General features: G+C 39.6%; 1 protein-coding gene across 2 annotated transcripts in view; it reads left to right on the top strand.

The window, feature by feature from the left end:
• LOC147196233 (basal body-orientation factor 1-like) overlaps nt 1–15,181 on the top strand; it is a 29,695-nt gene that overhangs the window by 1,461 nt on the left and 13,053 nt on the right. For both annotated transcript variants that reach the window (XM_086126890.1, XM_086126889.1), the window contains exons 2-4: nt 4,705–4,945; nt 5,023–5,275; nt 5,342–5,407. In XM_086126890.1, coding sequence (XP_085983016.1) covers nt 4,902–4,945; nt 5,023–5,275; nt 5,342–5,407 — 363 coding nt within the window. In that variant the 5' untranslated portion in view covers nt 4,705–4,901. The remainder of the gene's footprint in view (nt 1–4,704; nt 4,946–5,022; nt 5,276–5,341; nt 5,408–15,181) is intronic.

Here is a 15,181-nt window from a genome sequence, read left to right as displayed (position 1 = left end):
CAGTTTCTGTCATGAGCTGTGTTTTTCCATTTGTATTTGGTTTTGGTTTTGTGTTACGTCTTTTTTTTCTCGTGGTTCTTGTCCTGTTTCTTATGTCTTTTGTTTCCACATGTGCTCATCAACGAAATCCTTTGTGTCTTCCCATCAGCTCTGTCAGCAGATGGTGTCTTGTCTAAATGTTCTTCGTTGTCTTGTCAGTTGGCTTGTATTTACCTTCCTGGATGTCTCCTTCTGTCTTTTTTTTTTGTCTATTTGTTGTTCATGTTGAAGGTTTTTCTTTTCCTTGTGTTTGTTGTTTTTGGTACTTTGAATCTTTATTTGCCCTTTCGTTCTTTTGAATAAATCATTTTTGGATTTCATTTGCTTGCCAGTCTCGCCCACCTGCTTGCTTGCATTTGGGTCCAAATAACGCCAAACCCTGACAGCTGTACAGATACATCGATAGATGGATAAGATGTGACTCCCTATATTTCGTGGTAGTGTGTGGTTTTGTTCAGTGGCTTGTATCAAACACATTCTCCAAAACCCCATTTAACCTCTTTTTCGTAGTCGTGCAGTAATCACCACATTAAAAGTGCAACAGTCTTACATGCAAATGAGATCTGCACTCCAGCTGGCAAAAAAAAGTTCAAAGAATGTTATCATCTCACTCCCACTCATCTGGATCGACCACGTGCTTTTTTTTTCCCCTCACTCGGGCAAAATTTTTGGCCAACAAGGCACGTTTCACGTGAGAATGAAGCAGCCCGAGTGTTTGGCGTCCCCTCACAAACCGAGCTGCGAGTGTATCGGCGGCACTTTTTCTTCTTCTTGCCATGTTTGGGAAGCACACGGATCAAACGCATCCCGCCGCAGTCTCACGCAGATGCGAAAGCCACGTACCTCAATCAATTTTTTTTTCCGCGCAACTGAGACTGAAGATCACTTCGATGGAAGCATCCCTTGCATAGTGACCCTATCCCAACCTCGGCGGCCCTAACATGTGGTTTACTCTTTCACCTCATGTGGTGGGTGACTGAGGGAGAAAGTGTGCAGTCAAGGGTAATGGGAGGGCAGAGCTCACGCACGAGGGTGCCGAGAATGCAGGAAGTCCACGGAGAGGACGATATGTGGGGAGGGGTGGGGCTTGGCATCAGCATTCCCCCATCATGCCATTCCCCTCCCAGGACACTCAACTGTGCAAAGCACTGTTCCAACACTGTAATTTGAACTAAAAATATTGGACTCTCTTCCTCCTTCCTTTTCTCTAAATACTGTGGCTACTTTTTTCAAGCCCGTGGTTCACCGCAGTGGTCGTTCGCCGCTATCAAAGCGTACATGTGCAGGACCTCTCAATGATGTGTGCCCATGTACCCTTATTTGACTGTGATCGTGGCTCTCGTCCTCACAGCAATATGCAACGCTGTCACACGTGTTGGAGAAGTACAGCTGTGTGCGTCATTAATTTATTGTCGTCATTATAATCCCTCATGAGGAAATCAGCTCACACCTGCTCCATATGGATGAAATAGTGCTGTGCCGTTTGAGATCGGGGTGCGAGATTGGCGTCTTGCTCACGACCGCATGAACAGTGAAAATGTCCTGCAAAGAAAAAAAAAGGCAACATTTAATTAAATGTGACTAGTCATCATTTAAACATAATAATTGTGGTCTGAATTTTCCGCCTTAAAGGTCCAAAACATTAAAAGGCGCATAGGTTGCGACATGTTCCATGAACACAAACTGGAAGTCACCTCCAAAACCCCAATCGACTAAAAATATTTTGGCCAACCACAACATCGTCTGACAACGTCTCCATACATATCATTGAAATGCAGCATCTGCGCTGTGATTGTGGCTAACATGTAACACGATCACGCTCAGAAATTATAAGGATGAGAATATCTTTTTGGTACTCAGCTCTTTCTGTCTGCGAGCTGAATGATCTGCTCTGCATCACCGAACACAGTCGGTGTCAGACCTTGCCAAGTCTTATTTGTTTCTCCAGACGGTCATGTTTTCGGTGCTGGGGGTTCTAAATGACAGGCTCCTTCTGTGAACCTTCTATGGGAGTTCTACTTGAGAGATTCGGGATTTTCAAGTGATCTTGTGGATGAGGAATTCACAAGGACAAATTGCCATCAAAACGGAGAACAAGCTTTCGAGCAGGGGTGTCAAACTCATTTCACATTGTGGGCTACATACGGCCTCCATAAATGTCAAGTGGGCCGGACCATTAAAATTATACCATACTCTGCTATACATAACCAAAATATCATGACTTTCCTTTGTTTTGGAAGAAAGAATCACAAGATCATTAGGAAAATGTTGAAATTTAATGAACATATCTTTTACAAAACATTTGACAGAATGACTTGATTCTCTGTTTCAATTGGCTGTCTAAATCTGCTGATTGGTCCAAAATCCTCGCTGGTATACTATTCCTCGTCAGGCTAATATTGGCAAAAGCTTGTCGCTTCTCGGGACATACAAGTTCAGCCCCCTTCATCATGCATCATTTAACAAAGTCACAGACGGAATACGCCTTTGAGGCTAATGCTATTTTGCTAGCGATTAGGTAGCTGGCTTTTACTGCTGTGTTGGGCCTGTCTCAGTTCTTCTCTGATCAAAACAAAGCTGTCTTCTACTCGCATCAAAACAGTGTTCCCCTAGAGGATGATCCACGAATTGCAGCTTATTAAAATATTCATTCTGTGACTTTTATGTATTTTTTCACTTTTAAATGATCCTACGGGCCTGATAAAAACTCCTTGGGGGTCGGTTCTGGCCCACGGGCCGTATGTTTGACACCTCTGCTTTAGAGGGAGATTTTTCTCGACTCTTTCATGCATGACTCTGCAATAAGGCCGACAAACCAACATTGTCCAAGACATGACTTGCTTTGTTGAAATACGTTTGAATGTTTCACAGCGGTTCCGACACGCTGCTAGGGATGCGCTCATGCAATGAAAACTATAACATTGTTTAGATAGCAGTGACCCACTTACGGGCAACCGAGGCTGTGAGTCATCGGCGGCTTTCAATGGCACACACCAAGGCTGGTGTTTCAATTATAAAGTCGTGTAATAGAGCCACCCTCCAAGTCAAATGTCATCCAAGGGCAGATTTACACCAGTTATTTTAGAAATGTGCCACTCGGGACTGTAAATCATGTTCGGATGCCCTATAAAAGTGTGCCACCATGGCATGACGCAGCACATTACCAACAGTGTTTTAGAGCAGAAGTCGTTTCAATACCAGGGTTGGTATTTTGCTTCAAGTTAAGTGAAACCGTAAAGCGCAAGAAAGGACCTCAGCTTTGTAATCTACACAGTGCAATATATCATTAATATGCTGCAAGGTTGGCCTCAGGAATGCCATGTTTGTGGGTGTCCTACCCCTAAAGGTCCACTGAAGAGGCCCAAACCTTGTCATTACAATTCCAATGATAATGACAGATTTGAAATGTTTGGGGTTATTTCAGTTTTCTCTCCTCACTGTCATAGTAATTACCTTTAAATTTAGTCTTCAAACTCCGTTCGCCATGCTCGAGCACCGAACAACCCTATATGATCCACTTAACTGTAGCTACGCCCAACACTTTTGCAATATCTTGTGCGCTTTATGGTTTGATGAACAGCCGACGGCCGACATTTCCCACTCCCTGAATCAGATGACATGGAGAATGTAGCGGGTTAGGATTCGATGCCTTTTGTTTCCATCAACACAACCGCGAGGTCCCGTCGTACAGTGTTTCACAAGCTTTACTGAGCATGAGAAAAACCGACACACCACCCAACAAAAATGTCTCAAAAAGTATGACTTCTGAACCAATGAAGATGTCATCCCAGTCGACTGTGCCCATTTAATTCAACGCAAGGCTGACATATTTGCAGGATGCCATGACTTCATTCTGTTGTAAAAATGGCGGCAGGTGGGCACGCAGGTCTATTGTTACCTTTCGCCGCCTAATGAAAGTGTTAGGGTGGTTCTGTTTGGGACCAACAGGTGGCACTGTAGGGCTTCTGCTGCAGTGGCACACCTGTTGGTCATTGTTTCATTAGCGTGTGGTTAAAAAGGACTCCCTGCCCGAACAGTCAGTGTCGGATCATTGTGTGTCTCTGTGCACGTGTCATGTTTTGTTTTCTGTCTTAGGTTTTTGCTACTTTGATTTCTTTTTGTTTTTCTGGACTTTAATTGAGTGAGTTTTTTTGAGTTAGTTTCTCCAGTGTATTCCTGTTTGCAATTTTGTTAAATACATCTTTGTCACTCCACCCTGCTCCTCCCTGCCTCCCAGCTTTTTGGGGTCCTCCAACTACTACCTCGCAAAACATGACAGAAAGAGCATTTAGTCTGCTCTACCTGTCACGACATGTCACTGGCAGAGAAACATAATTAAATATATATTTGGAGTGATTCAAAACATTTCTGGCGAAGAAAAAACATTTATAAAAATTGTCAACATTTGTTAGAGTGGTGGATAAAGAACCTTGATCCCCTTTCAACTCACCCGCGGGCACAAAATAAGCACATTTATGGGAACATGTTTTTAGCATAAAAGTCTGAGCCAACTAGATAGCTCTTGTGTAATAAATAAATGCCTTTGTTTTTGTTTTGTGCCAAGCGACCAAAACAGCACTTTTCTCCATGTCATTATCTGGACTTTTACATGAGTACTGTATAGGATTGAAATCAGTCATTTTAATTGTTTTACTCTGACTTCAGGACATATTGTGACAAGCGACCACCACTTCTTCAGGATAGTGTTACAGAGAAATGTGAGCCTTCTTCGAGGGACAGCGTCTCCATGGCGACACCAGTACACAACTGGTCAGAGCAGGTTGCACAGAATATGCTGGCACCACCATTAGCGTACCTGCACGAGTATTGTCGACCGGTTAGCATTTTCAGAAAGAAAAAAAATGCACAGGAAGAAAGTAGTCCAAATGAAAACAACAAAAAATGGGTGAGTGCGCATATTTGTTCTTATTTTAGCCACAATTTCGTGACAAAGCTTCACTTGCGCTTCCTGCTTCAACTCAGAAAAGGTAAGAAGAGTGGAAAACGGGAGCCTAAAACGGACAAAGACTTGGACCTGGATAATGCCAAAACGAATGTTGCCCGTCGGGAGGTAAGACTCCGGCTAACCGAGCAGACTCTCGCGGAGTATCGCGAGAGCTGCGGTCAGCTGGCGCGTGTCAACAGTGAACTCGTCGGCAAGCTGACGCGCGCGGAGCAGGAAATCCTTGAAGCCACCGACAATTGGCTAAAGCGGGAGGCCGCAAAAGACGAGGAGGTAAGTAGTCAATGTAAACTACGTCGAGGCTTATAACATTTTAACAACGCGTTATCTATTTCTCAGATTAATGTACTTCATGACACGCTCAAAAGTCAAGAGGTGCTAGCTCTTGAGCAGCAGAACAAACTGGTGAGTCCAGCGGTGCTTAGAAGCTGTTGAATTTGTTGCTAAATAACGTCGTCATTGTCTGATGATGCGTAATTACGTAAAACATGACCGACAGAAAAAATGTTTTGAAATTTGTTAATTTGGATTAGTTTGTTTGGAGATCCACAATAATTTGGCAGCTATTCTGCTGACAGAGAAACGAAAAGAAAAACGACTAATGGAATAAGAATTTTATTATTTGATTTGATCAGAATGATCTACCAATAGAACAGAGAATTTGCTGACAAAATTTTGTAAAAGTCATTTCGAGGGAAAATGTTGTCAGGTTCGAGTACGAACCGGACAATGTTTTTGGGATTCCAGAAATGCAGACTCAGACAAAGTGCGAAATAGAATAGGCTTGATTTGTAAGTGCTGAACAGGTGTGCCTCCTGAAGGGAAACGCCCTCCACTCCAGCTGGGGCTGAAAACAAAACAAACAGATATGACTTTTGTAGCATTTCCCAGTCAGCAAAATTCGTCTGGCCCAGCTCTGGGGCAGACACGGCACGTACACTCGGCCCACATACCTCAATGAATGACGGTCCTGCAGTGGCCCACTTCTGGCATCCATGATGTGGGCCGCATTCGGCCCACATCTGAGCTGCATTGTAAAACCATATCTGGCCCTACTCTGGCCCGACGCTGGGCCAGAACAGGTTCCTGATATCAGCCTGAATTCAACCTCAACTAAGCCACATCTTTCATGAGCCATATTTGACCCACATTTAAAAAAAAGTCTCAAAAACGACTGTTACAAAAATTTGTTTATTGTCATAATTTGTGAACCTCACATATAACTCCACATACACTGGAAAAATGCACTTTTCTTTATTTAACAGTGAACACAAAGTCCAAATTGGGATGCAGCTTACTCTTGAACGGTATTTTTCTGTCCATCAAATTGTTGCGCTCTCCATGTCCTCTTTTCTTCTCATGCTCTCTGTCACCATCCCGATCAGGAGCCAGATGTAGCCATCTTTTGATTGTGACATCAATTTCCTGGTCTGAGGCCCAAGATGTTAGGCTGTTAGGTCTCACAGCGGCTGTAAGAACTGTAACAAAACAAGAATGGACAGTGTGTTAGGAAAACAAATATTTGTACATGTCATGAACAATGAATGGTCAGTAAAAATAACCCCTGAAATTTCTTATAATAATAATAATAATAATAATAATACATTTCATGTATAAGCGTCTTTCAAGACACTCTAGGACACTTTACAACCAAAACTAAACTAGGTGTGACGCTGTGGGGCGGAATATTTGCCACCAAAAACTAAACGTGAATAACTTTTAAATAGTTTATACTGAATTTGAATTACATGAATTGAAGGTCAGTGGCTCGGATAATGGATGGATTTGTATATTTTACTCTGATTTAACTGAATCTGAATTGTACAATCTGAATTTGAAACAATAGACTTTTTTTTCTTTGAAACTGTATTTGATCCTCACTGAAAATTAAATTCTGTTTATTTTCATATTCAGTCTTACAAATACAAAACAACGTTTTTTTCAACGTCAGATTTTGTTTTTGAATTGAGGTACTAAGTTTTAAATTAACTTTATGGTCAAGTTAGAAATATCCGGTTTGTATTGCAGCAAACGGAATCAAAATTAATTTCATTGTATTTCAGTGCAGAAAGGGTTCTTTTTGGCAGCACCTCTGACTGTTCAATCACCTACATTTTCACAAGTGATGTGTCAGTCGCGAACTAGCCGGTACAAAGAGCCGGCTCTTTGAAGTGAACGATGAGCCGTTTTTAGCCGAAAAAAACGACCATGTATAGTAAGGCGTTTTTAGCCCAAAAAAACGACCATGTGTAGTAAGGCGTTTTTAGACGAAAAAAACGACCATGTTTCGTAAGGCGTTTTAGACGAAATAAACGACCATGTGTAGTAAGGCGTTTTTCGACGAAAAAAAAACGACCATGAATAGTAAGGTGTTTTTAGCCGAAAAAACGACCATGTTTCGTAAGGCGTTTTTCGAGGAAAAAAAAGACCATGAATAGTAAGGTGTTTTTAGCCGAAAAAAACGACCATGTATAGTAATGCGTTTTTAGCCGAAAAGAACGACTCTGTATAGTAAATTTCCCCAGTGTGGGACTAATAAAGGATATCTTATCTTATCTTAATGCGTTTTTAGCCGAAAAAAAAAGACCATGTATAATAAGGCGTTTTTAGCCGAAAAAACCCCGACCAGATATAGTAAGGCGTTTTTAGCCGAAAAAAAAAGGACCATGTATAGTAAGGTGTTTTTAGCCAAAAATGGCATGAATCGGTTTGGGACCAACAGGTGGCACTGTAGTGCTCCCCGTGCAGCTGCACACCTGTTGGTCATTGGGTAATTAGTGCTTTAAAAGGACTCCCAGCCCGACCACCCATTGTTGGGTCATTGTTGCTTTTTGCTGCTGTCATGTTTGTTTGTTTGTTTGTCATGTTTCTGGTCATGTTTCTGTTATTGATAGTTTTGAGCTTCAGTCATGGTTTTTGTTTGCTACTTTGGACTTTGTTTGCTTAGGATTTAGTTTTCTGTGTTTTATCAATACACTTCTTCAAATACACCCTGCTCCTCTCTCCTGCCTGCTTTTTGGGGTCCACCACCACCGCACAACGTGACAGAAAAAAACGACCATGTACAGTAATGCGTTTTTAGATGAAAAAAAAGACCATGAAAAGAAGGCGTTTTTCGACGAAAAAAACGACCATGTATAGAAAGGCATTTTTAGCCGAAAAAAACGACCATGTATGGTAAGGTCTAGAAAAAAAAGTAGTGTGTTTCCGGTAACCCGACCGACCGAGAATTTCTACGTCGAAAAAAAACTTTACGGTCGGCATTTTTTTGCCGTTTGCCCTGTCGTCTGTCAACAACATTGAAACATGGCGGCGGCCACGATCTGCGACGACAGTTTAAACCGCGTTCTGTGTGTTACAGTTGCATGCTCGCACTATAGTGTTAAGAAAGTAGCATCCATTGATGTATGGTAAAAAATCTGTGAACTATTTGATGAACACCACGGGCCGAGTAAACACTGAGGGCGGAGGAGGACGTTGGCAGAGGCAGGAGAAAACTAAATAGGTGGCGCGTGTGGGTACAATGTCTTCTTGTTTTATGTTTGTTTTATGTTTTATGGTTATTTTGTTTAAATATTTGATGGTAAAAAAAAAGATTTAAAAAAAATGTGTCCGACCTACAGACCCTATGCTGAAATTTCATGTTACCGGAAACACACTACTTTTTTTTCTATGCCTAAGCTGTTTTTGGCCGAAAAAAAACGACCATTTATAGAAAGGCAGTTTTGGACAAAATTTTTAGCCGAACAAAACGACCATGTACAGTAAGGCGTTTTTAGTCGAAAAAAAAAACGACCATGTATAGAAAGGCGTTTTTAGCCGAAAAAAACGACCATGTATAGTAAGGCGTTTTTGGACGAAATTTTTAGCCGAAAAAAACGACCATGTATATATAGTAAGGCGTTTTTAGCTGAAAAAAACGACCATGTATAGTAAGGCCTTTTTGGATGAAAAAAACGACCATGTATAGTAAGGCATTTTTGGACGAAATTTTTAGCCGAAAAAAACGACCATGTATAGTAAGGCATTTTTAGCCGAAAAAAACGACCATGTATAGTAAGGCGTTTTTAGCCGAAAAAAACGACCATGGATAGTAAGGCGTTTTTGGACAAAAAATTTTGCCGAAAAAAATGACCATGTATAGTAAGGCGTTTTTAGCCGAAAAAAATGACCATGTATAGTAAGGCATTTTTAGGCGAAAGAAATGACCATGTATAGTAAGGCCTTTTGGACGAAAAAAACCGACCATGTATATAGTAAGGCGTTTTTGGACGAAATCTTTAGCTGAAAAAAACGACTAGGTATAGTAAGGCCTTTTTAGCCGAAAAAAACCGACCATGTATATAGTAAGGCATTTTTAGCGGAAAAAAACGACCATGTATAGTAAGGCGTTTTTGGACGAAATTTTTAGCCGAAAAAAAACGACCATGGATAGTAAGGCGTTTTTGGACAAAATTTTTTGCCGAAAAAAACGACCATGTATAGTAAGGCGTTTTTAGCCGAAAAAAATGACCAAAAATAGTAAGGCATTTTTGGATGAAATTTTTAGCCGAAGAAAACGACTATGTATAGTAAGGCGTTTTTAGCCGAAAAAAATGACCATTTATAGTAAGGCCTTTTGGACGAAAAAAACCGACCATGTATAGTAAGGCATTTTTGGACGAAATTTTTAACCGAAAACAACGACTATGTATAGTAAGGCGTTTTTAGCCGAAAAAAAAGACCATGTATAGTAAGGCGTTTTTGGATGAAATTTTTAGCCGAAAAAAAGCGACCATGTACAGTAAGGCGTTTTTAGTCGAAAAAAAAACGACCATGTATAGAAAGGCGTTTTTAGCCGAAAAAAAACGACCATGTATAGTAAGGCGTTTTTGGACGATATTTTTAGCTGAAAAAAACGACCATGTATATATAGTAAGGCGTTTTTAGCCGAAAAAAAAGACCATGTATAGTAAGGCGTTTTTAGCCGAAAAAAACGACCATGTATAGTAAGGCCTTTTTGGATGAAAAAAACGACCATGTATAGTAAGGCGTTTTTAGCCGAAAAAAACGACAGAGTATAGTCAGGCCTTTTTAGCCGAAAAAAACCGACCATGTATATAGTAAGGCGTTTTTGGACGAAATTTTTAGCTGAAAAAAATTACGAGGTATAGTAAGGCGTTTTTAGCCGAAAAAAACGACCATGTATAGTAAGGCGTTTTTAGCCGAAAAAACCGACCATGTATAATAAGGCGTTTTTGGACGAAAGTTTTAGCCGAAAAAAACGACCATGGATAGTAAGGCGTTTTTGGACAAAATTTTTTGCCGAAAAAAATGACCATGTATAGTAAGGCCTTTTTAGCCGAAAAAAACGACCATGTATAGTAAGGCGTTTTTGGACGAAATTTTTAGCCGAAAAAAACGACCATGTATATATAGTAAGGCGTTTTTAGCTGAAAAAAACGACCATGTATAGTAAGGCCTTTTTGGATGAAAAAAACGACCATGTATAGTAAGGCATTTTTGGACGAAATTTTTAGCCGAAAAAAACGACCATGTATAGTAAGGCATTTTTAGCCGAAAAAAACGACCATGTATAGTAAGGCGTTTTTAGCCGAAAAAAACGACCATGGATAGTAAGGCGTTTTTGGACAAAAAATTTTGCCGAAAAAAATGACCATGTATAGTAAGGCGTTTTTAGCCGAAAAAAATGACCATGTATAGTAAGGCATTTTTAGGCGAAAGAAATGACCATGTATAGTAAGGCCTTTTGGACGAAAAAAACCGACCATGTATATAGTAAGGCGTTTTTGGACGAAATCTTTAGCTGAAAAAAACGACTAGGTATAGTAAGGCCTTTTTAGCCGAAAAAAACCGACCATGTATATAGTAAGGCATTTTTAGCGGAAAAAAACGACCATGTATAGTAAGGCGTTTTTGGACGAAATTTTTAGCCGAAAAAAAACGACCATGGATAGTAAGGCGTTTTTGGACAAAATTTTTTGCCGAAAAAAACGACCATGTATAGTAAGGCGTTTTTAGCCGAAAAAAATGACCAAAAATAGTAAGGCATTTTTGGATGAAATTTTTAGCCGAAGAAAACGACTATGTATAGTAAGGCGTTTTTAGCCGAAAAAAATGACCATTTATAGTAAGGCCTTTTGGACGAAAAAAACCGACCATGTATAGTAAGGCATTTTTGGACGAAATTTTTAACCGAAAACAACGACTATGTATAGTAAGGCGTTTTTAGCCGAAAAAAAAGACCATGTATAGTAAGGCGTTTTTGGATGAAATTTTTAGCCGAAAAAAAGCGACCATGTACAGTAAGGCGTTTTTAGTCGAAAAAAAAACGACCATGTATAGAAAGGCGTTTTTAGCCGAAAAAAAACGACCATGTATAGTAAGGCGTTTTTGGACGATATTTTTAGCTGAAAAAAACGACCATGTATATATAGTAAGGCGTTTTTAGCCGAAAAAAAAGACCATGTATAGTAAGGCGTTTTTAGCCGAAAAAAACGACCATGTATAGTAAGGCCTTTTTGGATGAAAAAAACGACCATGTATAGTAAGGCGTTTTTAGCCGAAAAAAACGACAGAGTATAGTCAGGCCTTTTTAGCCGAAAAAAACCGACCATGTATATAGTAAGGCGTTTTTGGACGAAATTTTTAGCTGAAAAAAATTACGAGGTATAGTAAGGCGTTTTTAGCCGAAAAAAACGACCATGTATAGTAAGGCGTTTTTAGCCGAAAAAACCGACCATGTATAATAAGGCGTTTTTGGACGAAAGTTTTAGCCGAAAAAAACGACCATGGATAGTAAGGCGTTTTTGGACAAAATTTTTTGCCGAAAAAAATGACCATGTATAGTAAGGCCTTTTGGACGAAAAAAACCGACCATGTATATAGTAAGGCGTTTTTGGACGAAATTTTTAGCTGAAAAAAACGACTAGGTATAGTAAGGCGTTTTTAGCCGAAAAAAACGACCATGTATAGTAAGGCCTTTTTAGCCGAAAAAAAACGACCATGTATATAGTAAGGCGTTTTTGGACGAAAGTTTTAGCTGAAAAAAACGACTAGGTATAGTAAGGCGTTTTTAGCCGAAAAAAACGACCATGTATAGTAAGGCGTTTTTAGCGGAAAAAAACGACCATGTATAGTAAGGCGTTTTTGGACGAAATTTTTAGCCGAAAAAAACGACCATGGATAGTAAGGCGTTTTTGGACAAAAATTTTTGCCGAAAAAAACGACCATGTATAGTAAGGCGTTTTTAGCCGGGAAAAAAAGACCATGTATAGTAAGGACTTTTTAGCCGAAAAAACCCCAACCATGTATATAGTAAGGCGTTTTTGGATGAAATTTTTAGCCGAAAAAAACGACCATGTATAGTAAGGCGTTTTTAGCCGAAAAAAACAACCATGTATAGTAAGGCATTTTTGGACGAAAAAAACGACATAGTATAGTAAGGCATTTTTAGCTCGAAAAAAACGACCATGGAGAGTAAGTCGTTTTTATCCGAAAAAAACGACATAGTATAGTAAGGCGTTTTTAGGCGAAAAAAACGACATAGTATAGTAAGGCGATTTTAGCCCGAAAAAAACGACATATTATATTAAGGCGTTTTTAGCCCGAAAAAAACGACATAGTAAGGTAAGGCGTTTTTGGCCGAAAAAAACGACATAGTATATATAGTAAGGCGTTTTTAGCTGAAAAAAACGACATAGTATAGTAACGCGTTTTTAGCCCGAAAAAAACCACATAGTATAGTTAGGCGTTTTTAGCCGAAACAAACGACATAGTATAGTAAGCCGTTTTTAGCCGAAAAAAACGACATAGTATAGTAAGGCGTTTTTAGCCCGAAAAAAACGACATCGTATAGTAAGGCGTTTTTAGCCCAAAAAAACCCGACATAGTATAGTAAGGCGTTTTTAGCCCGAAAAAAACGACATAGTATAGTAAGGCGTTTTTAGCCTGAAAAAACGACATAGTATAGTAAGGCGTTTTTAGCCGAAAAAAACGACATAGTATAGTAAGGCGTTTTTAGCCGAAAAAAAAGACATAGTATAGTAAGGCGTTATTAGCCCGAAAAAAACGACATAGTATAGTAAGGCGTTTTTAGCCCGAAAAAAACGACATAGTATAGTAAGGCATTTTTAGCTCGAAAAAAACGACCATGGAGAGTAAGTCGTTTTTATCCGAAAAAAACGACATAGTATAGTAAGGCGTTTTTAGGCGAAAAAAACGACATAGTATAGTAAGGCGATTTTAGCCCGAAAAAAACGACATATTATATTAAGGCGTTTTTAGCCCGAAAAAAACGACATAGTAAGGTAAGGCGTTTTTGGCCGAAAAAAACGACATAGTATATATAGTAAGGCGTTTTTAGCTGAAAAAAACGACATAGTATAGTAACGCGTTTTTAGCCCGAAAAAAACCACATAGTATAGTAAGGCGTTTTTAGCCGAAACAAACGACATAGTATAGTAAGCCGTTTTTAGCCGAAAAAAACGACATAGTATAGTAAGGCGTTTTTAGCCCGAAAAAAACGACATCGTATAGTAAGGCGTTTTTAGCCCAAAAAAACCCGACATAGTATAGTAAGGCGTTTTTAGCCCGAAAAAAACGACATAGTATAGTAAGGCGTTTTTAGCCTGAAAAAACGACATAGTATAGTAAGGCGTTTTTAGCCGAAAAAAACGACATAGTATAGTAAGGCGTTTTTAGCCGAAAAAAAAGACATAGTATAGTAAGGCGTTATTAGCCCGAAAAAAACGACATAGTATAGTAAGGCGTCCAAAAACGCCCTACTATACATGGTTGCAACAAGACATTGTTGCAACAACCAGGTATCGAACACTCAACCTCTGGTGTGGCACTCCATCACTGTACCACTGAGCCAAAGCACCACATACAGCAGTGGAGTTGTGTTATTAATCATGGTCCTTTCTTTTGGCTATGACTACATGGTCGTTTTTTTGGGGCTAAAAACGCCTTACGATACATGATCGTTTTTTTTCGGCTAAAAACGCCTTACTATACATGGTAGTTTTTTTTCGGCTAAAAACTTCTTACTATACATGGTCGTTTTTTTCGTCCAATAAGGCCTTACTATACATGGTCGTTTTTTTCGTCCAAAAAGGCCTTTCTATTCATGGTCGTTTTTTTCAGCGAAAAATGCCTTAAGATACAAAAAACAACTTCAATAAGCCTTACTTATCATGTTGGTCAAAGAAAGAAGGGAAATGGTTGCAACCTCTGGGGATTGTACACCCAACCGTTAGTTTGGGACATAGTTTCTCTACCCCTGAGCCACACCACTACGTAACTTCTTGTTTGTTTTGTTTTTTCTTCAATAAAGCTGCAAATAGTGGTTAAAGAAAACGGGATCTCGTTGCAAACACTGGGAATCGAACACCCAACCGCTGGGTTTGGGACTTCAGCTTTCCACCACTGAGCTAACCCACCACAATAAACGTTTGAGTTGTTTTGTGTTTTTCCTCAAATAAGTTGCATATGGTGGTTATAGAGTAGACGTTGCAACAACCAGGTATCGAACACTCAACCTCTAGTGTGGCACTCCATCACTGTACCACTGAGCCAAAGCACCACATACAGCAGTAGAGTTATGTTCTATTATTAATCATGGTCCTTTCTTTCGGCTATGACTACATGGTCGTTTTTTTCGGCTAAAAAGGCCTTACTATATACATGGTCGTTTTTTTCGGCTAAAAACGCCTGACTATGCTGTACATGGTCGTTTTTTTTTCGGGCTAAAAGCGCCTTACTATAATGGTCGTTTTTTTCGGGCGAAAAACGCCTTCTATACATGGTCGTTTTTTTCGGCTAAAAACGCCTTACTATACATGGTCATTTATCGGCTAAAAACGCCTTACTAAACATGGTCGGTTTTTTCGGCTAAAAATTTCATCCAAAAATGCCTTACTATACATGGTAGTTTTTTTCGGCTAAAAACGCCTTACTATACATGGTCGTTTTTTTCGGCTAAAAATTTCGTCCAAAAACGCCTTACTATATACATGGTTGGGTTTTTTTCGGCTAAAAGTCCTTACTATACATGGTCTTTTTTTCCGGCTAAAAACGCCTTACTATACATGGTCGTTTTTTTCGGCTAAAAATTTCGTCCAAAAACGCCTTACTATATACATGGTTGGGTTTTTTTCGGCTAAAAAGTCCTTACTA

The sequence above is a fragment of the Hippocampus guttulatus genome, chromosome 13, assembly GCF_054856545.1.
Source record: "Hippocampus guttulatus isolate MCC_2025c chromosome 13, RoL_Hgut_1.0, whole genome shotgun sequence".
Taxonomy (NCBI): Eukaryota; Metazoa; Chordata; class Actinopteri; order Syngnathiformes; family Syngnathidae; genus Hippocampus; species Hippocampus guttulatus.
The sequence above is the reverse complement of the archived record's forward strand: the minus strand, read 5'-3'. Positions and strand labels throughout refer to the sequence as shown.